Here is a 27,956-nt window from a genome sequence, read left to right on the forward strand (position 1 = left end):
TATGTGTGTGTGTGTGTGTGTGTGTGTGTGTGTATATATATATATGTATATATATGTGTGTGTGTATATATATGTATATATGTGTGTGTGTGTGTGTGTGTGTGTATATATATATGTATATATATGTGTGTGTGTATATATATGTATATATGTGTGTGTGTGTGTGTGTGTGTGTGTATATATATGTATATCTCACTATGCACACGTGTGTGTGTGTATATATTACATATGTGTGTGTGTGTATATATGTATGTATGTGTGTATATATGTATGTATGTGTGTACATATACACACCTATATATATATATATATAATATAGTGTGTATGTATATATATATATATATGTGTATATATATATATGTGTGTGTATATGTGTATATATATATATATAATATATATATGTATATGTATGTATGTGTATATATATAATTACAGCATCATTTTTTTTAATTTTTTTTCTATTTTGCCAGTATCAGAAAGGGTGGGGTGTAGATATAACAGAGAAAGTAAATGTCTTTTTATCACTTGAAGAAAAAGACATTTTTATTTTTCATTTTATTTTAAGAGTGACTAAATACATTTTTTAAATTACTCCCTTTCAATAACAATTATTTTCATATATCAAATATGTTTTGTTTTGGGTTCGTTTTTTTTCTTTGAGGTGGGAGTAGAAACAGAGGTTCAGACTGTAGCAGCAATTTTTTTTGTTTAATCTTTTTGTATTTTATTATAAAATATATATATTTTTTATTTTATTTTCTGGGTCTGCAAAACACCTGTTGGCTCCTGCTCCCTCTCAGCACTCAGCAATCACATGATGATGCGCTGCTAGTGTTTTCTAAACTACATGCCCAGTAATCATTCAAGAATGATAATGAAGGCAGAGATGGTAATAAACCATTTCTGCCTTCTCTGAACATTTCTAACAGCTGATTCCTCACTCCTTTTAGCTACATGATCTCCATGCAGCTGCTCACTTGCGAGGATATTCTAAAACGTCCTTGTAAAGTCTCTTGAGGATCGGACTGACGTGTTAAGATGTTGGGTGGTCATAAAGTAGTTAAGCGTTAATTTGTACTAATCGGGAGGTACACTCAGAAATACATTTAGGCTATGTGCACACAGTGCGTTTTTCTCGGCGTTTTTGCGCGTTTTTCGGGTGCGTTTTTGGCCTCAAAACTGCATGACTTTGCTTCCCCAGCAAAGTCTGAGTTTTCATTTTTGCTGTCCCCACACAGCGGTTTTTTTTTTCAGCTGCGTTTTTGTGGTGGCCACAAAAACGCAGCATGTCAATTATTCCCACGTTTTTCACTGCGCTTTTCATCCATTGAGTTCAATGGGATGTTGAAAGACGCAATGAGAAACACAAATAGCTGCGTTTTGGTGCGTTTCTAAAACCAAAAACGCAGCTATAAACGCAGGAGGTGGGTAGTAAAGTGACGTGTACAGGAAGAGGATTCCTTCTGTCAGTATATACAGAAGCGTGAATCCTCCCGGTACCGTCACCGCCGCTTCCACCTCCCGTCCTGGGCATGTATGCTGCCGTGCGGCGCCATGTCTGGGCGGGAGGTGGAAGCGGCTGCGAAAACAAAAGCTAACAGTAGAAAAAAAAAAAAAAAAGTTATACTCACCTGTCTGCAGACTCCCGGTGCCATGCCCGCTCCCATCTCCTCTCACGGTATCGCCACCCCCGCTCCGGCTGTGTGCAGACGGCCGGGAACCCTCCGATGGATGCAGGACCTGGCGCTGGATCACCTGATGCAGTCACCTGACGCATCAGGTGATCGTAAGTATCGCGGTGACGCGGGAGCCCGGCCGGTATCAGCGGATGCGTCAGGAGACTTCATCCCTGATTACCGGCAGCTGCTGCAGCGATCGGACGGGATCAGACTCCTCCAATCGCTCCAGGAGCTGCCGGTAATCAGCACATAAGTGAGTATTTATTTATTTTTTTTTTTTTTTGCACCGATGCATCTGCTGATTGTATAATCGGCTTTTATACAATCAGCTGATGTGTGATGGGATTCAGGCACTTGATCCTGACACATCATCTGATCGCTTTGCCTTCCAGCAAACCGATCAGATGATATTGGATCCGGATTGGACGGCGCGGGACCCTGACCCAGGATTACTGCGGAGGGGGGGTTCTTTATTTCAATAAAGATGGAGTCACTAATTGTGTGTTTTATTTCTAATAAAAATATTTTTCTGTGTTGTTTTTTTTTTTATCTTTACTAGAAATTCATGGTGGCCATGTCTAATATTGGCGTGACACCATGAATTTCGGGCTTAGGGCTAGCTGATAATATACAGCTAGCCCTAACTCCATTATTACCTAGCTAGCCACCCGACATCAGGGCAGCTGGAAGAGTTGGATACAGCGCCAGAAGATGGCGCTTCTATGAAAGCGCCATTTTCTGGGGTGGCTGCGGGACTGCAATTCACAGCGGGGGTGCCCAGAAAGCATGGGCACCCTGCACTGTGGATTCCAATCCCCAGCTGCCTAGTTGTACCCGGCTGGACTCAAAAATTGGGCGAAGCTCACGTCATTTTTTTTTTTTTTTAATTATTTCATGAAATTCATGAAATAATTTAAAAAAAAAGGGCTTCCCTATATTTTTGGTTCCCAGCCGGGTACAAATAGGCAGCTGGGGGTTGGGGGCAGCCCGTACCTGCCTGCTGTACCCGGCTAGTATACAAAAATATGGCGAAGCCCACGTCATTTTTTTTGTTTGGGGGGGCAAAGAAATCCTGCATACAGTCCTGGAAGGAGGATGCTGAGCCTTGTAGGTCTGCTCCCCCTGACTCTCCCTCAAGCATATAGTCCTGGATGGAGCATGCTGAGCCTTGTAGTTCTGCAGCTGCTGTCTGCTCTCCTGCATACACTATTGGATGGAATATGCTGAGCCTTGTAGTTCTGCAGCTGTCTGCTCTTCTGCATACACTAGTGGAGAATGAAGAACACATTGAAGAAGGAAATGACATCAGACCTTTTTTTTTTTGTTCGGTGATAAAAAACGCATAAAGACGCAGTGAGCAAAAACGCAGCAAAACGCAGCAAAAAAAACGCACCAAATCGCGGCAAAACGCGTGCGTTTTTCGCCGCGTTTTTTCGACGCAGGTGCGTTTTTGTGCGTTTTTAGCGGCCAAAAACGCACAAAAACGCAGCGTCAAAAAGACGCACTGTGTGCACATAGCCTTAGATCTTTTCCGCCTTCAGAGTGGAAATCTCCCAGCATTTCCTCCTTGATTAGATGATTAGAGGTACCCCCATCTTTAACAGTTATGGCATCTACTCTATATAATATGTCACTGTTGGACACTTCTTACTGAGAACGAAAGGCTCTGGTATGATCAAATCCAAAATGTAAACATTACATCCCAGTGAAATTGGCCACTTCATTAATCGAACGTGTACGGCCAACGTCACAATCCCATTATTTTATAGGAGCGTAACTATGCTGCTAGAAATGTATCTGTCGACAAGATCGTTGACTGTTTCCACTAGTGACTAAGAAATCCATTAAAGCAGCTGTGGGCTATGGCACAGACTGTAAGAAAGTATTCACCAAGGTTACTGACCTTTCTATAAAGATATCTACTGTACCTATAAATCGTAAATAGTTTTTTATGCTATAAATATATCCGTACTCATATTTGCAGCATATTATCATGTTAATTGCATCCATCATATTTCCTAAGGGACTGGTTTCGGCTATTGCAGGTTTTTTTCTTCTGATGGCCTCCTACAGTTCATTCCCTTAGATAGCGGTGTCTGCATTCTTCACATCGTTTGAGTGTTTCCATATGCAAATCGCATCACTATTACATGTTCCTCCTAATCATTTAACCTGTTCAGTGCCTTAATTAAGTTAAAAGGGTATTAGAGGGCCTTTAAAAAAAGAATTCCTAGATAATGTGGTATCTGAATATTTACACTTCCAAGAAACGGAAGGGGCATGAACGGAAATGTGAAACTTCCGTTGTGAAATGTGAAACTTCCCGCCCATCAGTATTAGCTGAACCCTATGGCATAATTAGCTATAGGACAAGATGGACATTGTTTCAATGGTTACAATAGTTTGCCATCCAATAAGCATTTCACTGATTAGGAGCTTTGACCATGACTAGTGTGAGAGAACAGAATCCAATTTTTTCCTATAATGACCATCTTGTCCTATAGCTAATTATAACATGGGGTTCAGCGAATACTGATGAGCGGGAAGCTTCACATTTCCATTCATGCCCCTAGTGCTCTTATTTGTGCACAGTTCAGAGGGAATTTTTCCTTTGTGACCTTCTATAAACTGGTCACATGTACTAATAAAGCAGACGTCTGAGTACATCATACTAACTGTGTGCTGTATTGATTTTCCCGAGCGCTCGTAGAACAAATCTTATTAATTTGGAGTTCCAGAGGCAAAGAAGGAGTGTTTCGCTCACACTAGGATAATTCCTGAAAAGTGAAGTGGTTTCCGAGATGCTATTGGAAGATCCAGCTTGGCTCTGATCAGTGATCAGTTGATTGGGATAGATTGGCTAAGTTTCAGTTGGGGGAAACAGGGGGTTTATCTGTATGGAGACGAGAGTAAAGGGTTTGCCCCAGAAATATATCCAAAGGGAATGATTCCTGATGATAGTCTGTGGAATCTGAAGAGGAGGGAAGGAGGGTTTCCAAAGACTCCAATGTGAATGGAATTATGCTGCACATGTGTGACCACAAGTTCCATGTATATGGAATGGCGTAATGGTCGCACATGCCCATTATCTCTTCATTTACACAGGGAACTTTAGGACCCTTGTTCTTGTGAATAATTGGATCCCCAGTTATCATACAGTTACCACTTTACAGAATCTACGATAAAATATTTGTGGCTTTTAGTTGAGATTCTGGGCTTGTACAACCTTGTATTGAAGTTTCTTTCAGGAAAACTGCTCTCGGGGTCCAGTTGGTGAGACCACTTTATCCAGATCTGGTTGTATGTAAATGATCTACTATTCCGTCTAATAGTCTTGTGCCATTCTTCCATGTTCCCTTCTTCATAGCATGACATAACATTGTAGTGTCACATCCATTTTCTGCCCGGTCTCTCTTGTTGTGCATGTCTTGCAATGACTCGATACCATGAGGCTTGGCGTTGTGTACATGCATAGATATAAATACCTGCGCTTGATTTGCATGTCATGTCTCAGGATTTTTCTATGGTGACTCATGGCCTCTCGTCCCGTTTTGACGAGCTGCACCCATCTTTCCTTGCACTTTTGTTCTCCAAGTTTTTTCCGATTATTAACACATTCCTGTGTCAGTTAAAGCAGCGACACATCACCTGCTACCTCCCTGTGGATGACGACAAGCCCGCTTCCTCACGTGGAGAGTGTGTACATACTATTGTGTTCTAGATTGCACAACGGTACTTCGCAAAGTGGAGGAAATGATTATTCCAGGTATCTACTTGGAACACTGACGGTAGACTTATAATTCAAGAGGGACCTTGGAGTGGGACATGTTGCTTCCAAGGAATCTCAAACTTCTTATTCTCTGTACTTGACCCATTTTCCCCAAGTTTCACCTGATGGCTAAATCTCCTAAGAATTAATTAACTTGACCGTTCCCTGACCGGTAAATGACCGCTTCCTATTAATCAGCACTTCTCCTCCGATGGCAACTGAAAATTTAACTATGTTGGCTAAATGTTTGTCTTCTAGATGGTTCTATTAATGTGTGTATCATGCTCTATGTAACTCTTGTTTTTCTTCTTCTTAGGCTTACATCTTGGGAACTGTGATGAGATACTAAACTGACCATCATTGATTTTGCCCGGTCTTCTTTACGGCTCCAAATCCTTTGTCTCCAACATGGAATTAAAAGTTTGGGTAGATGGGGTCCAAAGAGTTGTGTGTGGGGTAACGGAGAAGACATCCTGCCAGGATGTGGTCATCGCTCTGGCCCAGGCCATTGGTGAGTATTGGATTTTACTGTTTGTTTGGCCATTGGTCTTTAATCCATTGTAGTCCTTTCATTGGTGGAGCAGAGAAGTTGCCAAAAGAGAAGGGTTTTTTTTTGTAACTTCCATAGACTTCAGTAATGAAGGCACACATTTCCATTGAATTCTAAAAGGACACTTACTTACGACTCAAGATTAACACAGGACCTCTATTTCCTCCAATAGATTGTATGTCCCATTGATGGCATAGGACCTGTATGTATGTATGTAAAGCGCTGTGGAATTAATAGCGCTATATAAATGAATAAAATTATTATTATTATTATTATTATTATTCCCCCCAATACATTGTATGTCCCATTGGTGGCACAGAATCTCTATTTTCTCCCCAATACATTGTATGTCCCATATGTGGGACTTGAACCATCTCATTATCAATTAGTTATAAAGCAATCAATATTTATTAGTTTTATGGTTTTGACATTGTACAATGTTTGAATACTCTTAAAAAGTTGGATTGAGATGACACCTTTATCCTAGTAAGGCTTGTTGACAAAAATCAGCCAGAGTAAATGTAGAATTCTGATGAATGCTTATTTGTTGGGTGAAATTATTTTTAAGCTTTCTTAAAAATCTTCATTCTCGACAGCACTTTGTGTTGTGTAAACAGGACAATGTGCTGCCGAGAAGATGACATTGCATGGACACAGAAAATACAAATTATTTTTTTCTAGCTACATGGGCAGGTTTGTTGGTCTGAACTGGCTATTAAGGTTCACCGATTTGGCTTCTATGTGGCAGATCTGTGTTTGTGTTTTTTAATGATACATGTTGGCTTATCTACACACAACCTAACGTTCTAACTTTTATGATATTACAGGTCAGACCGGACGATATGTCCTTATTCAGACTCTAAGAGACAAAGAAAGACAACTTCTCCCTCATGAGAAACCACTGGAATTCTTGTCAAAGAGTGGACAATATGCCAATGATGTCCATTTTGTATTAAAGCGTACTGGACCCAGCTTAGCCGAACGCCCTTCTTCAGACAGTGTTCCTCCTCCTCCAGAAAGAACTTTTGTCAGGTCTAGTTTGCCTCTTAATCCTCGGGCACCTGGTACGGAAGTTACAAGGTCAAAAGAGCCAAAAAAATCGTTGACTTTTAATTTGGGACCTATGAGTTCAAATGATATTTTGCTAAAACACAGACAAAAGTATCAAAATGGCACCGCCGGTAAAGACACTGCCCAGAGACAACCAACCAAAGAAGAAATATTCAAGCAGGTGCTGCAACAACAAGAGCAACTCAAAGCCCTGGAAATGCAAAATTCCTCTATAGGCAAAGACATTCAAACATGGGAAAGGGGCAGAGCTGGCGGACCTCACGAGGAGGACGATGAGATCGCTTATTTGGAACGACTTATCCGCCGGAATGATGCAGAGTTGTCAGAGGAGATGTTCTGGTTGGATGAACTCGAAAGAGAAAGGCTTGATGAGCAAAAGAGACAAGACAAAATGAAGCAATTAAGAACCACAATGGAGGACTACACCCTTAAAATTAAAGAATTGACCGAAAGGACTGAGGCTTTAGAGAAGGAAATTCAGAAGGAGACCTCAAAAAGGGTTTTAGGGCAACCCAGTCCTGCCGATATTGATGAAATGGTAGCAAAAATGAGAAGAGAACTGGAAGCCAAAATTGGACAGAGCCAAGAACTTGAAAGTAATCTGTCTAATGTGGAAAGAGCTTGTGAGGAGGCCAGAAGAAACCTAGAGGTAGGCTTACTGCTTATCTGTAGTAATGCCAGGTTTGGTTTATGCGTTTGAAGTTGCTACAAGGCTATTCCTTTCATATGGACCTTATTTGTCTAAATATTCTGTTTTTGACTGACTCGAATTAACAGCCCCGGTAGAAGAGCGTGTGCTCAAAAAGAACAACGGAGGAGATGTTGTATTTTTATTGGTAAAATAATGAGAATATAGAATAAAAGAATATTTTATTTTCCTCATTTGGTCCTTTTTAGGTGAACATGACACGTGCAACACCAAATGTTCCGGTATTACGAGATTAATATTTTTGGAAATTGTTAATCTGAACATTATAGGGAGTTTGCAGCGCTTGCCTGTTCCTTGATTTCAATAAATTGTCCTCATGATTCGGAGGTCAAAACGGTTTCTCATCTCAAGTTACAGGTCAAATGTCAACATTTTTTTGTTTTGGTTATTTCTTTGCTCAACGTGATACCTGTAGTATTCGATCCTCTGTGGATTCTACCAGATGCACAGAACATTGTGAAACATGAGATTTGCACCTATGTTTCACCAGCGCGAGTCAGTATTTCCCCTTCGAATAAAATATTTTCAAAAGGTTAGTCTGTGATGCTTTTTCGTTGTGCTCCCAGGTGTACTTTTATCGCCTTTTATTTTCACCACCCTTTATAGTGATACATGAAGATTAAAAAAAATCATTCCATATCTACAATATAAACAAGATACGTCTTTTTGATGTTACGCAATAATCTCCGCTTTTATTTGCTCTTTGTGAGCGGAAAAATAAGATTGAAGGAAGGGCACCTTCTGTTTTTTTAATAAAAAAAGAAATGATTTTATTAACTCAATTACTCCCTCTTGTGGACTCTCCTTTAAATTGGGCTCTTAAAGGGAACCAACCAGCAGGATTTTCCTATATAAAGTAAAGTCAGTGCTATACTGGTGCTAGGATGCGGAATGTAAGCATAGCTTTTATTCTGAGATTGGATGTTTTATTTCAGAAATATGTGCAAGTAAAGTTCCAGCAATGCACTGCTATTTGATTGACAGGTGCAACAGGCAGGGAATGTTTGGGTCGGGACTTGCTATCTATTCCAGCCCCTGACTGTCTGCGCTGGAATTAACGTCTATGATGGCAACAGGAGGAGGAAGGCCAGGCAGCAGACAGGGGTGAGAATAGATAGCAAGACCTGACCCACATATTCCCTTCCTGTTGCACCTGTCAATCAAACAGCAGGGAATTGCTGGAACTATACTTGCATGTATTTCTGAAATAAAACATCCAATCTCTGAACAAAAGCTATGCTTACATTCAACATCCCAGCGCCAGTATAGCACTGGCTTTACTTTTATATATGAAAATCCTGCTGGTTGGTTCTCTTTAAAATTTTGAACAGCTGGATGCTCCAAATGACAGCACTTTTCTAATATTAAGTCAGACACCAAAGATTGAAGTAAAATCCTCATTTTTTTGGTGTTACATGGATCTTACAGTAATATGCAGTGCACCTCCATATTGGGAGAATGAGCTAATATATAGTTAAAATTAGTTTTTAAAGAGTAAACTTTTTTTTTTTGTTTTAACTTTTACTCTCCAGGTAAAGTTTAGAATGTTTGTAATATACCTCATCAGCTTATTTTACCCCGTTCTCTCCCAAACAATATACTGCAGTGCTGTTTCAATGCCCAGCTCATGCTCCTTTAGAAGCTGCTTTTAACTGCCGCCCAGCAAGATCCCTACACTCAGACTAGGACTAACCCACAGGGGAAAAAGTGAATGGGTCCCTGTACAGGAGGTGTTCCTGATAACCCCCCCACCCCCCCCCCCGCCCCCATTTGTGCGGTAGCATGCACACAACACAATACACTTTATTTTCACTATTTGCAGACAGAAGCAGAATCTCATCATTCATTTAACAAACTGCCCAGTTTATTAGCATAAAACAATTAGTGAATGAGGGTTATGTAATATTTGCATGTAACTGAACAGTGGGCCGCCATGGCTAATGTTAGTGGTGGGCCCTTGGCAGCCCAGTCTGACACTGCCTACAATGCATTCACACAATGTGTATACAGGACTTACCCTCTCTGACCTTTTCTGATCTCCTTCCCATACTTTGAAAGGTGAATTCCCAAACACTTTTTTTAAATGGAATAGCATCAACCCTACCAAACCATCTATATGGGCACATAGGTCATAGAAAGCTGAATAAAGTGATACCTTGATATCTGAGATCTAATGTCTTATGCCAGAGAAATCCACATTTTCTTTATATAAATTAGCTGATAAGATCTATGGATCTTCTTGAGAATCTGCTTCCAGAGATTATTTTAAATGAAAAAAGATGTTACCAGTGTGAGACATGTAATGACTGACAGTCTGCTCTCTTGATCTATATGTCTCACACTGGTACCGTCCCCCTTTTACTTAAATAATCTCTGGAGGCAGATTCTCTGGGAGATCTAGGTCCGGCCCATAGATCTTAACATCTAATATACATATTAAGAAAAAACATGTATTTCTCTGGAGTAAAACAACGGATCGCAGATATCAAGAAATCATTTTATTCAACTGTGTATGACCTGTGTGCCTATAAGGATTGATCTTACTAACAGATTGCCTTTAATATATAGTGAAAAGATCTTTGTGGAGTAGCAGTTAAAAGGCTCTTCTAAAGAAGCATAAAATGGGAAGTAAAAAACACAGAGAGAAGGAAGGAAAGTAAAGTAATGAAGTATATTACAAAAATTCAGAGCGTTGCAATTGACATGGAGGTAAAAGTCTGAAAATTTTGGAAGAAAAACCGCAAGAACAAACACTGAAACACAATTAAATGGGAATTCCATTTTGAAGCGCAAAACCTATTACACACTTGCATAAATATTTTTGGAAATTCTTAAAAGAAAAGGGTACTGCATAGACTGTTCCAATAAAGCTGGAGGCCCATAATGTAATAGAAACAATGAGCATTGAGAATTCCAATGAATAGAACTAAAGGATCCATCACCTGACTCAAACCATGGAAAACTGACCCAGATCTTTATTCCCATTTTCCCTTTTTTCTACAGCAGGTACTATGTGATGGATCATTATTTCCATGGTCTTTGTATCAAACCCAAATTTGTGGCCAGACTGACAATTGGTGACATGATTGATCACCCCAAAAAAGACATTTTCACTGCTCCAGAATCCAATGAAACATGCATTAGACATATCTGCCAAATCTTTCCGAGCATCTGGTAGCTCTCAAGACAAAGGGCGGACACCAACAAACTTTCCCAAAACTTTCAAGAACTGAGGACTCTCAGTTCTTTTAAAAAAAAAAAAAAAATCGCCACTGAGAACTTACTTTTTAAACAATTTTTCACCACTGAGGTCTTAGTTCTTTTAAACAATTTTTTCACCACTGATGACTCTTAGTTCTTTAAAAGAACTAAGACCTTAGTGGTGAAATTTTTTTTAAACAATTTTTTCACCACTGATGACTCTTAGTTCTTTAAAAAAAATTTCACCACTAAGGTCTTAGTTCTTTTAAACAATTTTTTTCACTACTGATGACTCTTAAGGGCCATTTACACGCTGCAACATCGCTAACGATATATTGTCGGGGTCACGGTGTTTGTGACGCACATCCGGCGCCGTTAGCGCCATCATAGCGTGTGACACCGAGAAGCGACGATCAACGATCGCAAAAGAGGCAAAAATCGCAGGTATGTGATACGTCATTCATATACCATAAATCGTTGCCTGGTCAGTAACGATATTGTTCCTCATTCCTGCGGAAGCACACATCGCTATGTGTGACACCGCAGGAGCGACAAACATCTCCTTACCTGCGTCCCGCCGGCATTGAGGAAGGAGGTGGGCGGGATGTTCGTTCCACTCCTCTCCGCCCCTCCGCTTCTATTGGACGGCTGCCGTGTGACGCCGCACGAACCGCCCCCCCTAGAAAGGAGGCAGTTCACCGGCCACAGCGACGTCGCAGGGAATTTTAGTTCGTGTCACTGGTGTTAGTGATGTTGTGCGCCACGGGCAGCGATTTGCCCGTGACGCACAACAGAAGGGGGCGGGTACGCTCGCTAGCGAGATCGCAGCATGTAAAGCATCCTTTTAGTTCTTTTAAACAATTTTTTTTTCACCACCGAGGACTTAGTTCTTTTAAACAATTTTTTCACCACTGAGGTTTCTTAGTTCTTTTAAACAATTTTTTCACCACTGAGGTCTCTTAGTTCTTTTAAACAATTTTTTCACCACTGAGGTCTCTTAGTTCTTTTAAACAATTTTTTCACCACTGAGGTCTCTTAGTTCTTTTAAACAATTTTTTTCACCACTGAGGTCTCTTAGTTCTTTTAAACAATTTTTTCACCACTGAGGTCTCTTAGTTCTTTTAAACAATTTTTTCACCACTGAGGTCTCTTAGTTCTTTTAAACAATTTTTTCAAGAAACTAGCAATTCTATGAGCTCCTTTAATTAAGGGAAGCTGGAAAATGAGCCTCAAGAGGTGAGGAACAGGGAATGGTGAGGGGGGAAGGAGTGGTTTCCGCAAAGGGGTATAGGTACAGCCAAAAAGGTCTCCTCCGTTAGGAACCTCTAGTTGTAAATTTGGCAAGCATAGCACTTCACCACACTCGCTTGCCATTTGTGATTAGCCGACATACTTATTCAGTTTTATGCATCTAAAATTGGCAAATCCACTAATTAGTAGGGATGGCTACATCTTTTTGGCCATGCAAAAAAAAAAATACATACAAATATAGCAAGTGTGAACAGGTGCTAACTGCTAAAACTACATAAAACACAAAGACTCAGCAGCACTGTGTAATAACTAAGACATGGAATTTAAACTGTATAAACTCTGTAAGCGGTAAGACATATGCCAACATAGAATATATTACAATTAAACTGCATAAATGCTATATGGAGTATACTTAGAAAAATGAAGGTTCTTTTCGTAAAAATGGCCAATTGCTTGCGCAAACCACCTTACTTTTTCTAAGGTGGTTTGCGCAAACGGCCATTTTTACGCAAAGAACCTTCAGTTTTTTTAAGTATAGTCTTTTCCATATAGCATTTATGGAGTTTAAATTCCATAGCATACTTGTTTTGGCGCTTACAGAATGCTGCTGTGTCTTTGTCTGGGTTTCGTGCAGTTTTAGCAGTTAGCACCTGTTCACACTTGCTATATTTTTGACTGCAGTATAAAATGGACTTTTAATGGTCCTATTTGACCGTTGTTTGTCTGTGTGGCACAATAAATGAACTGTCCAACTGTGGAGCCACCGTCCTGAATTAGCCATAAGGACTCTGGTACGATCGTATAATTGTCAGATTTGGTCATATGGTGAAGCGATAATCTTCTGGTGAGGCTACAGTCACACATTTTTTACCTTTCATGTTTGTTCCATTCTTGGAACCAGACCACAAGAAGCAATGTCCAAAATGGATCTGTTGCATAACTGATGGGATTTCATGGATTGTTATGGGATTCATCTGGGTTCCATTTTTAGAACAGAAATAAAGCGTTCTGCATGTTGCGCCTTTTTTTTTTTTCTTCTAAAAATGGGCACCTAACAGAGCATCATAATAGGATTTTTCGACTTCCATTTGTATCTGTAAGGCAATGAATCCATTTTGGCCGTAAATTCCATTTGTCTGTTCCTTAAAAAGAAACGGAACGTCTGTAAAGAAGTGTGAATGGAGTTTTATTGATAGAAACTTTTTAAAGCTTTTATCTTGGACTTTAAAATTAAAGGTTTACCTCTAGGGTCGACTCTTACCCTCCCCCATCTAATCAGCATTGTGAAGGGGTTTTGTCCCCTTTATTGTTTACCATTGTTTTCCTAAGGGTAGGTCATCAATTTTAAAGTCTTGGATAACCCCCTTTTATAAAATCATTGTTTGACCTTTTGCAGTGAATAGTAGAAGACAAAAACAACTTTGCAGAAGTGAAAGTTTGTTATTCCTTAAAATCCTTTTTCCTATACAATACACAACCAGACGATGACCGAAATCACACCGTATACATTCTGATATCATAGGGGCCATTGGGCGACATGTCACTGTATGGCTATGTTGTGGCATGCTTAAGAGCCTTCCATAGAAGATATGTCAGGGAATACTCACTTAAAGCGAATCCGTCAACAGGTTTTTGCCACCTAATCTGAGAGCAGTATGATATAGGGGCAGAGATCCTGATTCCAGCTATGTGTCACTTACTGGGCTTCTTAGTGTAGATTTGATAAAATCACTGTTTTATCAGCAGTAGATTATCATTACAAGACTACTTTGCTTATGCATGCAGTCCAGCATATTCCTGAGCTCTGTATAATTGCTAGATCTGCAGCAGAGAGAACTGATTTTTATCAAAATGACAGCAAACAGTTCAGTAAGTGACATATCGCTTGAATCAGGGTCTCTGTCTCTACATTATGCTGCTCTCAGATGGGGAGCAAAAAATGGTGACAGATTCCTTTTAAGTGTCAGATGGAAGGATCCGACTGTGACTGAAGTCTTAATTCCAAAACCATAATCACTGTTCTTTTCAATATTAGAAACTCCTTGCATAGATATGGTCTCTGACACATGTACAGTGTTTAAAGGAAATCTACCAGCAGGTTTTTGCTATGTAATAGGAGAGGAGCATGATGGACAGATACCAGTGATGTTTCACTTACTGCTTCATGCAGTTTTGATAGAATCCCTGTTTTCTCTGCTGTCGATGTATAACGGCTGTAAATGCTGAGCTGTTTATAACCCCGCCCCCACTACTGATTGGCAGCTTTCTGTGTATTTTTAGCATGCTGCCATTAGTGGTGGGGGGCTGGGTCTCACAGATTAGCTTGACTGCCAGGCATGGACACCTAGTCCAGCAGTGACAATCTCCGGCTGATAAAACACTGATTGTATTAAGACTAAAGCTGCTGAGCAATTGACACATCCCTGGAATCAGGCTCTCTGCTTCTATATTAATGCTCTCTCTGATTTCAATACAAATAACCAAATGAGAAAATATGTGCCAGGATAAGATTAATCATAACACGTATCTTAACTAAAAACCACAAATAAACCAAGCAGAACAAACCAGGACTAAAAGAGTGGTGGGTGAGCAGCTGTGGGAGCCGCACTAATATAGGTATACATAGCAAATATGAGTAATGAAGGTAAATATAAATCAGTATTCACATAGTTATATAACATGCCAAATGTACTATACACATTATATGGAATGGAAATAAAGGTAAATCCAAGTAAATATTCATTAACATAAGCCACAGATAAATAAAAAGTAATATCCATATGTACGAGTTTCACCAATGCTTCATCAGGGGTATTTGTGAATCGTGTTTCCCATCTCTGCTTGGTGTTATTTTTACATATGAATATTACTTTAACGCTAAGCTCACCCAGCAAACATGTGAAACGCGTTTCACCAATGCCCCTGATGAAGCATTGGTGAAACTCGAACATATGGATATTACCTTTTATTAATCTGTGGGTGACCTGTTGATTTGATTCCATTTAAACAAACAATTATAATTATTGTGGCAATAGCGCCCCTCTCATCAATAGGTTGTGTCTGGTATTGCTGCTCACTTGAATATTTAAAGCTGTACACTCTTTATTGTGCTCGGTGATACAGACTGAAAATTTAATTTAATGTTTAATTCTCTCTCCAGACAAGAAATCAGGACCTGGAGGAGCTTAATAAGGACCTCCGACAATGCAACCTCCAACAGTTCATCCTACAGACGGGGTCTCCAGTCACGAATGGCCAAGGACGATCAGACGAAGAGTCGTTTTCTGATCACAGTAGCGCACAATGGGAAGCACCGCACAGAAGTAGAGGTACAGATGAATCCGAATTCATTGGCTGTAGTAATATACCTTGTATCATATGTCTGGTTATAATTCTTATTCTAGTGCTTGATATTCAATGGAAGCATAATATGGCCACATATTGCTTATTTTTTTAGGACCCACAGATTCTCTTCCACGACCAACCTCAAACCATCTCACAGGTCATCCCCGGAACCTGCTTGACCCTCTACTCTCCGCCCGGAACCCTGAGGGTGTGTATGTGTGACGCCCTCGCTCTCTGCACGCTGCTTCTTCCTCCTTTGGTGGTGGGTGCTTTCTGCATGTCAATCATATATTTTATTTTTTTTTTTCTTGCACAGCCTCAGAATGGACTAAATGCATGTGATAATTGGGGGAAATGTAATTAAGAAAAAAAAATAGTATTTTCAAAATTAAAAATAATATTTTCATGGTCTGCTGTCTTTGGAACTTCTCAATCTGCAATGTGATTCTTGGTAACTTATGACCATCTTTGTTAGTGATGAGCAAGTACTAGACTACCATGCTCGGGTGCTCTGTACTCGTAACTAGTGATGAGCAGGCACTACCATGCTCGGGTGCTCAGTACTCGTAACTAGTGATGAGCAGGCACTACCATGCTCGGGTGCTCAGTACTCGTAACTAGTGATGAGTGAGCACTACCATGCTCGGGTGCTCAGTACTCGTAACTAGTGATGAGTGAGCACTACCATGCTCGGGTGCTCAGTACTCGTAACTAGTGATGAGTGAGCACTACCATGCTCGGGTGCTCAGTACTCGTAACTAGTGATGAGTGAGCACTACCATGCTCGGGTGCTCAGTACTCGTAACTAGTGATGAGTGAGCACTACCATGCTCGGGTGCTCAGTACTCGTAACTAGTGATGAGCGGGCACTACCATGCTCGGGTGCTCAGTACTCGTAACTAGTGATGAGCGGGCACTACCATGCTCGGGTGCTCAGTACTCGTAACTAGTGATGAGCGGGCACTACCATACTCAGGTGCTCTGTACTCGTAACTAGTGATGAGCGGGCACTACCATACTCAGGTGCTCTGTACTCGTAACTAGTGATGAGAGGGCACTACCATGCTCAGGTGCTCTGTACTCGTAACTAGTGATGAGCGGGCACTACCATGCTCGGGTGCTCAGTACTCGTAACTAGTGATGAGCAGGCACTACCATGCTCGGGTGCTCAGTACTCGTAACTAGTGATGAGCGGGCACTACCATGCTCGGGTGCTCTGTACTCGTAACTAGTGATGAGCGAGCACTACCATGCTCGGGTGCTCTGTACTCGTAACTAGTGATGAGCGAGCACTACCATGCTCGGGTGCTCTGTACTCGTAACTAGTGAGGAGCGGGCACTACCATGCTCGGGTGCTCTGTACTCGTAACTAGTGATGAGCGGGCACTACCATGCTCGGGTGCTCTGTACTCGTAACTAGTGATGAGCGAGCACTACCAGGCTCGGGTGCTCTGTACTCGTAACTAGTGAGGAGCGGGCACTACCATGCTCGGGTGCTCTGTACTCGTAACTAGTGATGAGCGAGCACTACCATGCTCGGGTGCTCTGTACTCGTAACTAGTGGTGAGCGAGTTGTCGCGGGCGGAGGAGGGGACGCCGCGCTCTCCCCACTGCTCGGGTCCGGCTGCTGGTGCTCGGTGGCTCGAGCGATGGGCCGGATCCCGGGGACTCTAGCGGCGCTCCTCGCCCGTGAGTGAAAAGGGGGTTTGTTGGGTGTGGGGATTGTTTATTGTCCGTGACGCCACCCACGGTTGTGGTGATTTGTAGACACCACCGCTGCTCTGTATGGGGATCCCGGGAGTGATGATATGGGGCAGCTGGATGTTAGTCCTCCCCTCCGTGGGTAGGGGGTTGTTTGTCCCGGGGCCCAGTGATGAGGTGGGAGATGCAGGGCTTGGTGGGCGCAGGGACGCGGGGGCAGCTCTGTGCCTTGCGGCACTGTGGCACTCACTCAGCCTGAGACGATAACACAGTTCTCGGTAAAACACACGGCTGGAAAGACGGTTCCCACGGACGGCTGCACTTGCTTTCCCCAGTAGGTGACGGTCCCTTTTTCCTGCACCTAAGATGATGATGGTTGCGATGGGTTCCCACCGGTAACCCACTCCCCGGCTTGGATATGGGCCAGAGGAGCCCTACTTTGCCCGCAGGCGCTGGCCCTGAGAAACTGGTGCCTTGGCGGTGGCAGTGTCTCTCTGTAATGGTTGGACTGTTGCCTTCAATCGGGACTTGGTTGTTGGGAGACAGTCGTCCCCTTCACTGACGAATTTGGCAAATTGTGACGACTCCTAGCCTTGCCGGGATCCGAAAGGCCCCTGCCCTGGTGCTGACTGTTCTTCGTATACTGCTCCAGACCGCCGGGCCACTACCCGTCCGCGGTCCTTCCAGCAACTTCCAAGCAGTCACCCCTGCAGACTATCACCGCCGTCTGCTGACCTTGCTGTCACTGTCCGGGGCACACACCTAGACCAACTTCAGGCTTTACTACTCTCACTTTTCTGTCACTTCAGCTTTTCTCCTTAGCTCCACTACCACTTCCTTCTACTTTCACTTCCTTAACTCATCTGCCTGGTACTTCCCGCCTCCAGGGCTGTGAACTCCTCGGTGGGCGGAGCCAACCACCTGGCCCACCCCCTGGTGTGGACACCAGCTCCTGGAGGAAGGCAACAAGGATTTTAGGTTAGCTTTGATGTTCCTAACTGGGGTGTAGGGTGTGGTGGTGTCATGACCTGTGACCCCTGGCTTGCCCAGGGCGTCACACGAGCACTACCATGCTCTGGTGCTCTGTACTCGTAACTAGTGATGTGTGAGCACTACCATGCTTGGGTGCTCTGTACTCGTAACTAGTGATGAGCGAGCACTACCATGCTCGGGTGCTCTGTACTCGTAACTAGTGATGAGTGAGCACTACCATGCTCGGGTGCTCTGTACTCGTAACTAGTGATGAGTGAGCACTACCATGCTCGGGTGCTCTGTACTCGTAACTAGTGATGAGTGAGCACTACCATGCTCGGGTGCTCTGTACTCGTAACTAGTGATGAGCGAGCACTACCATGCTCAGGTGCTCTGTACTCGTAACTAGTGATGAGCGAGCACTACCATGCTCAGGTGCTCTGTACTCGTAACTAGTGATGAGTGAGCACTACCATGCTCAGGTGCTCTGTACTCGTAACTAGTGATGAGTGAGCACTACCATGCTCGGGTGCTCTGTACTCGTAACTAGTGATGAGTGAGCACTACCATGCTCGGGTGCTCTGTACTCGTAACTAGTGATGAGTGAGCACTACCATGCTCAGGTGCTCTGTACTCGTAACTAGTGATGAGTGAGCACTACCATGCTCGGGTGCTCAGTACTTGTAACTAGTGATGAGCGGGCACTACCATGCTCGGGTGCTCGTAACTGGTGATGAGCGAGCACTACCATGCTTGAGTGCTCTGTACTCGTAACTAGTGATGAGAGAGCACTACCATGCTCGGGTGCCGTGTACTCGTAACTAGTGATGAGCGGGCACTACCATGCTCGGGTGCTCGTAACTGGTGATGAGCGAGCACTACCATGCTTGAGTGCTCTGTACTCGTAACGAGCAGTTGGACGCTTGGAAGGGCACAATGTCATGTGTACCAAACATATTGGTAGTCAATGGGGAAGATTTTTCGGAAAAAATGCTGGAGTTCCCCATTTTCTTCAATTATACTCAGGTACTTGAGTCGCACCCATCCGATCGTCTGAGCATGGTAGTTCCCGCTCATCACTAGTTACCAGTACTGAGCACCTTAGCATGGTAGTGCCCGCTCATCACTAGTTACGAGTACTGAGCACCCGAGCATGGTAGTGCCCGCTCATCACTAGTTACGAGTACTGAGCACCCGAGCATGGTAGTGTCCGCTCATCACTAGTTACGAGTACAGAGCACCCGAGCATGGTAGTGCCCGCTCATCACTAGTTACGAGTACTGAGCACCCGAGCATGGTAGTGCCCGCTCATCACTAGTTACCAGTACCGAGCACCTGAGCATAGTAGTGCCCGCTCATCACTAGTTACGAGTACTGAGCACCCGAGCATGGTAGTGCCCGCTCATCACTAGTTACGAGTACCGAGCACCTGAGCATAGTAGTGCCCGCTCATCACTAGTTACGAGTACTGAGCACCCGAGCATGGTAGTGCCCACTCATCACTAGTTACCAGTACCGAGCACCTGAGCATAGTAGTGCCCGCTCATCACTAGTTACGAGTACTGAGCACCCGAGCATGGTAGTGCCCGCTCATCACTAGTTACGAGTACCGAGCACCTGAGCATGGTAGTGCCCGCTCATCACTAGTTACGAGTACCGAGCACCCGAGCATGGTAGTGCTCTATTCACTTAAACTCCACAGCTTTGTAGACATATATGAGATTGTGGATTTTGGCTCAGGAGATCCGCGCCCGTTCTAGATGTTGTAGCCCAAACTGAGATTGTGAATGGACTGATGACATTTAGGACTCCCTAATCATTAATCGGGCTGGATTTTCCCCTTTATTATCCGCAGCCTCCCTCTAGGTGTGGCTCAGATAGGCATCTATCATCCTGAGGCTGTGTTTGGTGGTGATTATTAATTTTTTATAATTGCTTTAATGTTTATAATCTCATCATTTTCGCTTGTTACGGGGATTTTCCAGCTTTTTGCAGCAGTAACTTATTTATTGGATAAAGGAAAGTTGTGCAACTGGTGCGTTAGTTCATCTTTCGAGATTTTAGCTTTCCGATGGTGAGAAAAGATCTGTCCTATTCGGATTCTGCTGACACCACCTTATGGCTCATTAGTAGAGATGAGCGGTTCTGTGGAACTTTGGGTTCTGCGGATTCAGACAGACCTTAGATAAAGTTCAGTTCGGGACCTAAACTTAACCTGAACCTCATTGGGCCCACTTGGCTCTACTCATTAGAAGACCTGAGCCCTGAAGACCCTATTACTGGGGCAGATAATCGGGGCACCAATTTTTGTTCCTGACCGTTGCTGTGAGTGTGCCTGTCTGCTGATCATACGGGCAACTGCTCACCTGGTGGCATCTTTCAAGCAGACATTAAAGGGAACCTGTCGCCAGATTTGGGGCCTATAAGCTGCGGCCACCACCACTGGGCTCTTATATACAGCATTCTAACGTGCTGTATATAAGAGCCTAGGCCCGGGGTATAACATAAAAATCACTTTATAATACTCGCCTAAACCGGTCGCTGCGGTGGATGTGGCTCAAATGGGCGTCTTCGTCCTCCAGTGTTGGTGCCGCCTCTTTCGTCCATCTTCGTCCTCCTTCTGAAGCCTGTGTGCATGACGCGTCTACGTCATACACACTCGCCAGTCCTGCACAGGCGCACTACAATACTTTGATCTGTTCTGCTCAGGACCTGAATGCCGGCAAGTGTGTATGACCTAGGACGTGTCATGCACCGCGACGTCAGAAGATGGAGGACGAAGATGGCCGGAAGAGGCGGCACCGGCACCGGAGGACAAAGACGCCCATTTGAGCCACATCCACCGCAGCAACCAGTTTAGCTGAGTATTATAAAGTCATTTTTATGTTCTACACAGCGGCCTGGGCTCTTATATACAGTATGTTAGAATGTGTATATAAGAGCCCAGTGGTGGTGGCCGCAGCTTATAGGGGAAAAAAATGGTGACCGGTTCCCTTTTTAAAATGATTGTCGGCAGCACATCCCTTCAATTTCCTCCATGTAAGCACTGAGTATCTTGCCGATTCATGGTTCGGTGATTACTTTGGGGTCTAAAGGTTTGGTAACGATCCATACACTTGTGTGAACAGGACCATTTTCGGACAAGAATGTATGGAAAAGTGACATTTATTTTGCTAAATTTTTATCGTAAAATATTTAACTTTTATTTGTAAACATTGATATCACATTCCCATGGTTAGCCATCAATGTCCTGTGAATGAGCAGATTGATGGGGATCCCGCTGGAAGGTGGGCACTGCCCCGTAGAACACGTTGGCTGTCAATGAAGCTGTCAACTCTCATGTCGTACATTGGCGTGTTCTGATTGGCTAGCACTGTGGATTTGATAATCAGTATTTTTCACCCATTTTAAGGAATGGTGGAAAAAAAAAACCCCATGCACGCATATATGTGCGTATTTTATACAGTGTTTTTCCAGCCTGCAGATTTTTGCAGCATAATGAATGGGAGCTCTCGGAGCGTCTTTGTGATTCCACTCATTTGCATTGAACATTTCTGAATCCCGACCCTTCTCCATACGCGGCCGCCGTCTTTCTAATCCCTTACAATTCCCTGCTGCTTAACATAATTGGTTAAAATCAATGGACACATGGGGATCGACAGCGCAGTGTTCTTGTGAGTCGCACATAAGGCTGCTGTGTTGACATTAAAGGGTTACGTGAATCAAAAATGTAAAGTCATTATCCACTTCAGACTATATGTCCTTGTTAGAAGGGTTCCCCCAACAATACAGGGGCGTCATTAATCAGCTGTAATCAGTGGTGGGAATTCTTAATTGCCCTACAGCGCCCCCACAGGAGGAATTAATCATTACACTGTGGCCATTGCTCTCAGACAAAATGGTGATATCTATAGGTAGTAATTATTTCTGCACTGATTGTTGCAAGCAAAAGTCACATTAGTCGTCAATTTTGCATTAATTTATTGAAAGCCGACGTCAAAACTGTCTGTTTACTAATAGACTAAAAAGTAAATTACTAACGAGGTGGTCGCTTCTAGACGGGTCTCTGCGACAAAACTGGTGATTGTCTATAGGTTTGTAACAATAAAAACAATAGAACAGATTACATATGTGGCTATTGTTCCGCAGTATTTAGCACTGTCCTATATAGTTAAATTAAAGGGGTATCTCCATCTTGTACATTGATGACATATCTGCAGGATAGTCCATAAATATGTAGTACTGTGTTTCCCCTGAAAATTAGACAGGGTGTTTATATTATTTTTTGTGCTAAAAGATGGGTAGGGCTTATTTTCAGAGGATGTCTTATCTCCTATCCAGCCATCCATCAATCCACCAGCCGGACTCCTCTTCAGCTTAAGGTTCTTGGATTTAGGAGACCTTTTATTGACAACCTAGTCACATGACATGATGGCACAAATGTCCTGAAGCAGTGTTATTGTCGCGGGCGGAGGAGGGGACGCTGCGGTCACCCACTGCTCGGGTCCGGCTGCTGCTGCTCGGTGATGGCTCGAGCGGTGGGCCGGATCCCGGGGACTCGAGCGGCGCTCCTCGCCCGTGAGTGAAAGGAGGTGGTTTGTTTGGTTTAGGGATATTGTCCGTGACGCCACCCACGGTTGTGGTGAGGTTGTGACACCACCGCTGCTCTGGACGGGGACCCGGGAGCGATGACAGGGAGCAGCTTGGATGTTATTTCTCCCCTCCGTGGGTAGGGGGTTAGTTGTCCCGGGGCCCGGTGAGGGTTAGGGGTGACAGGCGGGTTACGGGGCCTGGTGAGGTGCAGGGTCATGGGGGCAGCGCTGTGCCGCACGGCATGGTGGTACTCACTCAGCCAATATTGAATGCAAAGTCTCCGGTAAAACAAACGGCTGGATGGACGGGTCCCACAGGCGGCTGCGGTGTTTTTCCCCTGACCCAGTTTAGTAGTGTAAGTCCTTTCCTGCTCCTTCGTGTACGCTCCTCCTGCGCTCCGGTTTCCAGCTGGCTCCCCGGTTCGGTACCGGACGGGCCACCATCCTGTCCCGGCTACCTACGGTTCCAGCAAGAATGTCTTCCCGGCTCCTGCAGACGGCCACTACCGTCTGCCTCACTGGCTACACGAGGGACCTAGGCTCCAACCTAGGCCCCAGTCTGCGTCTGCCTCTCTGCAGACCTCCTCTCTCTTCCTCTGCCTGGACTTGTCTGAGCTGGTTTTTGCCTCAGGCCAGCTAGACTCCTCGGTGGGCGTGCCGATCTGCTTGACTCCGCCCACCTGGTGTGTCTGTCTGAACCCGAGGGAAGAAATCAGGTCTCACTGGGGATGACTGCTGTGAACTGCTGGGGGTGGGGTGGGGGTGTGTGTGTGTTGTTACTTGTGGCCCCTGGCTTGTCCAGGGCGCCACATTATCACCAGGATATAAACGCTGGTGTGCCGCCCCTGTGTCAGCAGCCGAGCTGCTCGGATCCGGATCTGATAATGGCTCGAGGGGCGTCCGGACCCGGTGGTCGTGCGGCCACTCAAATGATGGAGGGTATTTACAAGGGTTATGTTTAGAGTTCGTGACGTCACCCGTGGTGTTTTTAATGTGGAGTACCACCGCTGCAGTTGGGAGTACCCGGGTGCAATGGAGTGGGGCAGCTAGATGTTAGAACCCTCCACGGGTAGGGGGGATGCCCCGGGACTCGGTGATGGGAGTTGAGGAAAGCCGTGGGGAGCGAAGAGGGACACTTTCATACTCGTAGTTCATAAAGTTGACACCGACAACTGGATAAACCAAAGTTCGGGACACCGCTGCCGCTGAGGGGAGCTAGTTTGTGTTCCGTCCCCGATGGTGCTGCCTGGTGATCCGTGACCTTCCTCCTGGCACTCAGTGCACTTCTTGGTTGGTCCCGGTAGCATAAAACTAGTCGGGTCCCGCTCCCCAGTGTGGCTAACTGAGGGAGCTTGCTATCAGGGTTCATGCTTGGGATTTTCTGGACCGTTTGAGTGGAAAGTCCTATCCCCCTCGTTGCACTAGTACCCACATTTTGGAGCGGGTGGAGAATGGATCTTGAAGGCTCCGTTTTCGTCGGGTAAACTGTCAGGTTGCCTGAAGCTACTCTCTGACCTAGGGTCCACATACCCTGTCATGTCCTGATCCCAGCCCAGTGATGGTACAAGGCCGCTGGCTGTCCTCCTCGACAGTTCCATGCCCCTTGGCACGATTCCCTGCGACCGGTCCCTGCGATTATAGTCCAGTTCCTACTAGGCCCAGACCAGTGTCTGCTACTTAGTTGCTTCCAAGGAGCCTGGCTCCTGACCTCCTCTCTCCTTCACTTCCTACACTTCACCCTTCACTCTCAAACTCTCAACTCACTGACACTTCTGACCTCCCCAACCAACCCCCCAAGTGGGCGACCCTATTCCACTCAGGCCGTCCACAGGTGTGTCTGGTGGGTGTGGTGCAGAGTGTTCCTAGGATTTTAATTGGCTGATGTAGGCAACGCCATGTAGTTGGGAACCCGTAACCAAGGAGGAGGTGGATATTGCACAGAAGAGCAGATTCCACAATATCCTTTGACGACCTGATAGTCCAGGGGCGTCACGCTGGGGCCCTGAGAAATTGCAACTACTGCTTATTTTTAAAGTAGGGCTTATATTTCAAGCATACTCCAAAAATCCTGTCAAATCATAATAGGGTTTATTTTCAGGGAAACCCGGTAGATGCGGTTGCCATCAATGGGGACATGCATCTATCTCGAGAATAGGGCCCTGCTACTTTCTGCTGTCTGTAGAGAAACCATTCATCTGTATGGTGTTTCTGACCACATCTGTATTGACAGAGGAGCAGGACTGAGCCACATTTTTGAGATATATAAGTCCTATTGATGGGACCTGCATCTACTACATATTTATGGAATATCAAGTGGATATGTCATACCTGTACAAGATGGACATACTCCTTTAAAGAAGACCTACCTGCTAGTAATGGACAAATGAGAACTGTAAAGTTTGGGTTCCGTACCGGATTCCTAGTGTCCATGCACGAACCACAAACGCTGACTTCTCAGGGAAGTCAGTGTTACTGTTTGGGTTCAGCCACCCAGATAATTAAAAAATAAAACAAGGAATAAAGCAGGAGCGTTATACTTACCGAGTCCCCCGCGTGGCTGTAACACTTCTTCCAGGGCCGCTCATTAACCTTCATACATATTCACTGCTTTCCCCATCTACCAGCAGTTCCGGCGTCTGATTGGTTGCTGTCAGACTGCACCTCGTGTGACAGCGTCTGTGATTGGTTGGAATTACTCACTCTGTCTGCATCCCCATAGTGGTGTAAAACTAAATAAATAAATTGGCGTAGGGTCCCCAATATTGTGATAGCCAGCCAAGATATAATAATAATGTTTATTCATTTATATAGCGCTATTAATTCAACAGTGTTTTACATACATTGGCAACACTGTCCCCATTGGGGCTCACAATGTAGGTTCCCTATGAGTATATTTTTGGAGTGTGGAAGGAAACCGGAGATCCCGGCGGAAACCCACACAAACACGGGGAGAACATAATAAAGCCTGACAGCTGGGAGTTGGTATTTTCAGGCTGCAGAGACCCATATTTATTGCCCCCCCCCCCCCCAGCATAAAAATAACAGCCCAAAATTGTTGAATCCATTAATGTCTTAAAGTGACACATCTCTGGGATCGAGGTTTCTGTCCCTACATCAAGCTGCTGTCAGATTACATAGCAAAAAACAAATGACAAATTCCCTTTAATAAGATGTCATATGCCATCACTATCACTTTATTAAAGGGAGTTTGTCAGTAGGTTTTTGCTATGTAATGTCTCTTGTAACTAGAGAGATGCCAACATTTTATACCATGGGAAAACACCTTGTGTGGATACAATAGTAAATCATTGGGTCAACAGTGAGAATTTCCCACCTTGCAACATAAGGAAAGGAGTACAGCCAGGATTAGAGGGCATAGGTGGCTCTGACCTCTTACGACGCCATGTGGCACTCTTTGAATCCAGTGAATATATTTTACACATCTATAGGTTTTATATTTGCAATAGTAGGACATTTCTGAAATAACATTCGTGTCTTATTTACTTGTTGTACAAGTCAGCAATGATTTTTTTCCCCCTATTAATCTTTTTATTTCCGCATATTTTGCAGTTTTACCGTCCCGGGATACCTCTTGGACTTGAAGGATCGCATAGAAAATTCGACGACCAGTATCTCAACTTTGTTTAAATGCTATATCTATGTATGAAATAACATTATGTAAAATAAAAATATATATATATCTATATATTATGTGTACATATCTAATTGTTTATATAATTTTGTATTCTACATTTCTTTTGATACAGATGTGTATAAAGAAATATCTAGAGATTTAATATGAAATATTCTACATGTATTTGACAGGGTGGGAAAAAGTTGGAATATTAAAAATGTGAAAAAAAAAAAAACTAAAAATTTGCCATGTCTATTTAGTATCCTATATAGCTTTTCACATTTGTGGATTTATTTCGGTAATAAAAAAAAAATCTACAGTTTAATCCTGTTGTATTCGTGAATATCCTAAAATGCAGTATTCAATGTGTCGCGGGCGGAGGAGGGGACGCCGCGCTCTCCCACTGCTCGGGTCCGGCTGCCGCTGCTGCTGCGGCCTGCTGCTGCTCGGTGGCTCGAGCGATGGGCCGGATCCCGGGGACTCGAGCGGCGCTCCTCGCCCGTGAGTGAAAAGGGGATTGGTTTTGGGGATTGTTTATTGTCCGTGACGCCACCCACGGTTGTGGTGATTGTGTGGACACCACCGCTGCTCTGTATGGGGATCCCGGGAGCAGTGACAGGGAGCAGCAAAGTTGTTAGTTCTCCCCTCCGTGGGTAGGGGGTGGTTGTCCTGGGGCCCAGTGATGAGGTGGCGGATGCTGGATGGCAGGGCCGGTGCAGGGCTTGGTGGGCGCAGGGACGCGGGGACAGCGCTGTGCCTCACGGCACTGTGGTACTCACTCAGCCTGAGACGGTGACACAGTTCTCGGTAAAACACACGGCTGGAAAGACGGTTCCCACGGACGGCTGCTGTTGCTTTTCCCCAGTAGTTGACGGTGACGGTCCCTTTTCCTGCACCTAAGATGATGTTGGTAGTGATGGGTTCCCACCGGTAACCCGCTCCCCGGCTTGGATATGGGCCGGAGGAGCTCCTCTCTGCCCGCAGGCACTAGCCCTGAGAAACTGGTGCCTTGGCGGTGGCGGTGTCTCTCTTTAACGGTTGGACTGTTGCCTTCAATCGGGACTTGGTTGTTGGGAGACCCAGAGGTCCCCTTCACTGACGGATTTGGCAAATTCACGGCGACTCCTAGCCTTGCCGGGATCCGAAAGGCCCCTGCCAATGGTGCTGGCTTCTCTTCGTATACCGCTCCGGTACCGCCGGGCCACCACCCGTCTACGGTCCTTTCGGCAACCTCCAAGCAGCCTCTCCTGCAGACGGTCACCGCCGTCTGCTAACCTTGCTGTTCTCAGTCCGGGGCACACACCCGGACCAACTTCAGGCTTTTCCAATTGTCACTTGCTCTTCACTTTAACTCCTCTCTCTTGCTCCTCTACCACTTCACTCTTAACTCTCACTCTCCCTAAACTGATCTCTCTGGTTTTCCCGCCTCCAGGGCTGTGAACTCCTCGGTGGGCGGAGCCAACCGCCTGGCCCACCCCCTGG

General features: G+C 44.5%; 1 protein-coding gene across 2 annotated transcripts in view; it reads left to right on the plus strand.

The window, feature by feature from the left end:
* RASSF7 (Ras association domain family member 7) overlaps positions 1-26,732 on the plus strand; it is a 107,153-nt gene extending 80,421 nt beyond the window's left edge. For both annotated transcript variants that reach the window (XM_075326339.1, XM_075326338.1), the window contains exons 2-6: positions 5,765-5,959; positions 6,826-7,718; positions 15,391-15,559; positions 15,688-15,783; positions 26,411-26,732. In XM_075326339.1, the coding sequence (XP_075182454.1) occupies positions 5,857-5,959; positions 6,826-7,718; positions 15,391-15,559; positions 15,688-15,783; positions 26,411-26,442 (1,293 nt within the window). In that variant the 5' untranslated portion in view covers positions 5,765-5,856 and the 3' untranslated portion in view covers positions 26,443-26,732. The remainder of the gene's footprint in view (positions 1-5,764; positions 5,960-6,825; positions 7,719-15,390; positions 15,560-15,687; positions 15,784-26,410) is intronic.
* The last annotated feature ends 1,224 nt before the right edge of the window (positions 26,733-27,956 follow it).

The sequence above is a fragment of the Anomaloglossus baeobatrachus genome, chromosome 10, assembly GCF_048569485.1.
Source record: "Anomaloglossus baeobatrachus isolate aAnoBae1 chromosome 10, aAnoBae1.hap1, whole genome shotgun sequence".
In the NCBI taxonomy this organism is placed as follows: domain Eukaryota; kingdom Metazoa; phylum Chordata; class Amphibia; order Anura; family Aromobatidae; genus Anomaloglossus; species Anomaloglossus baeobatrachus.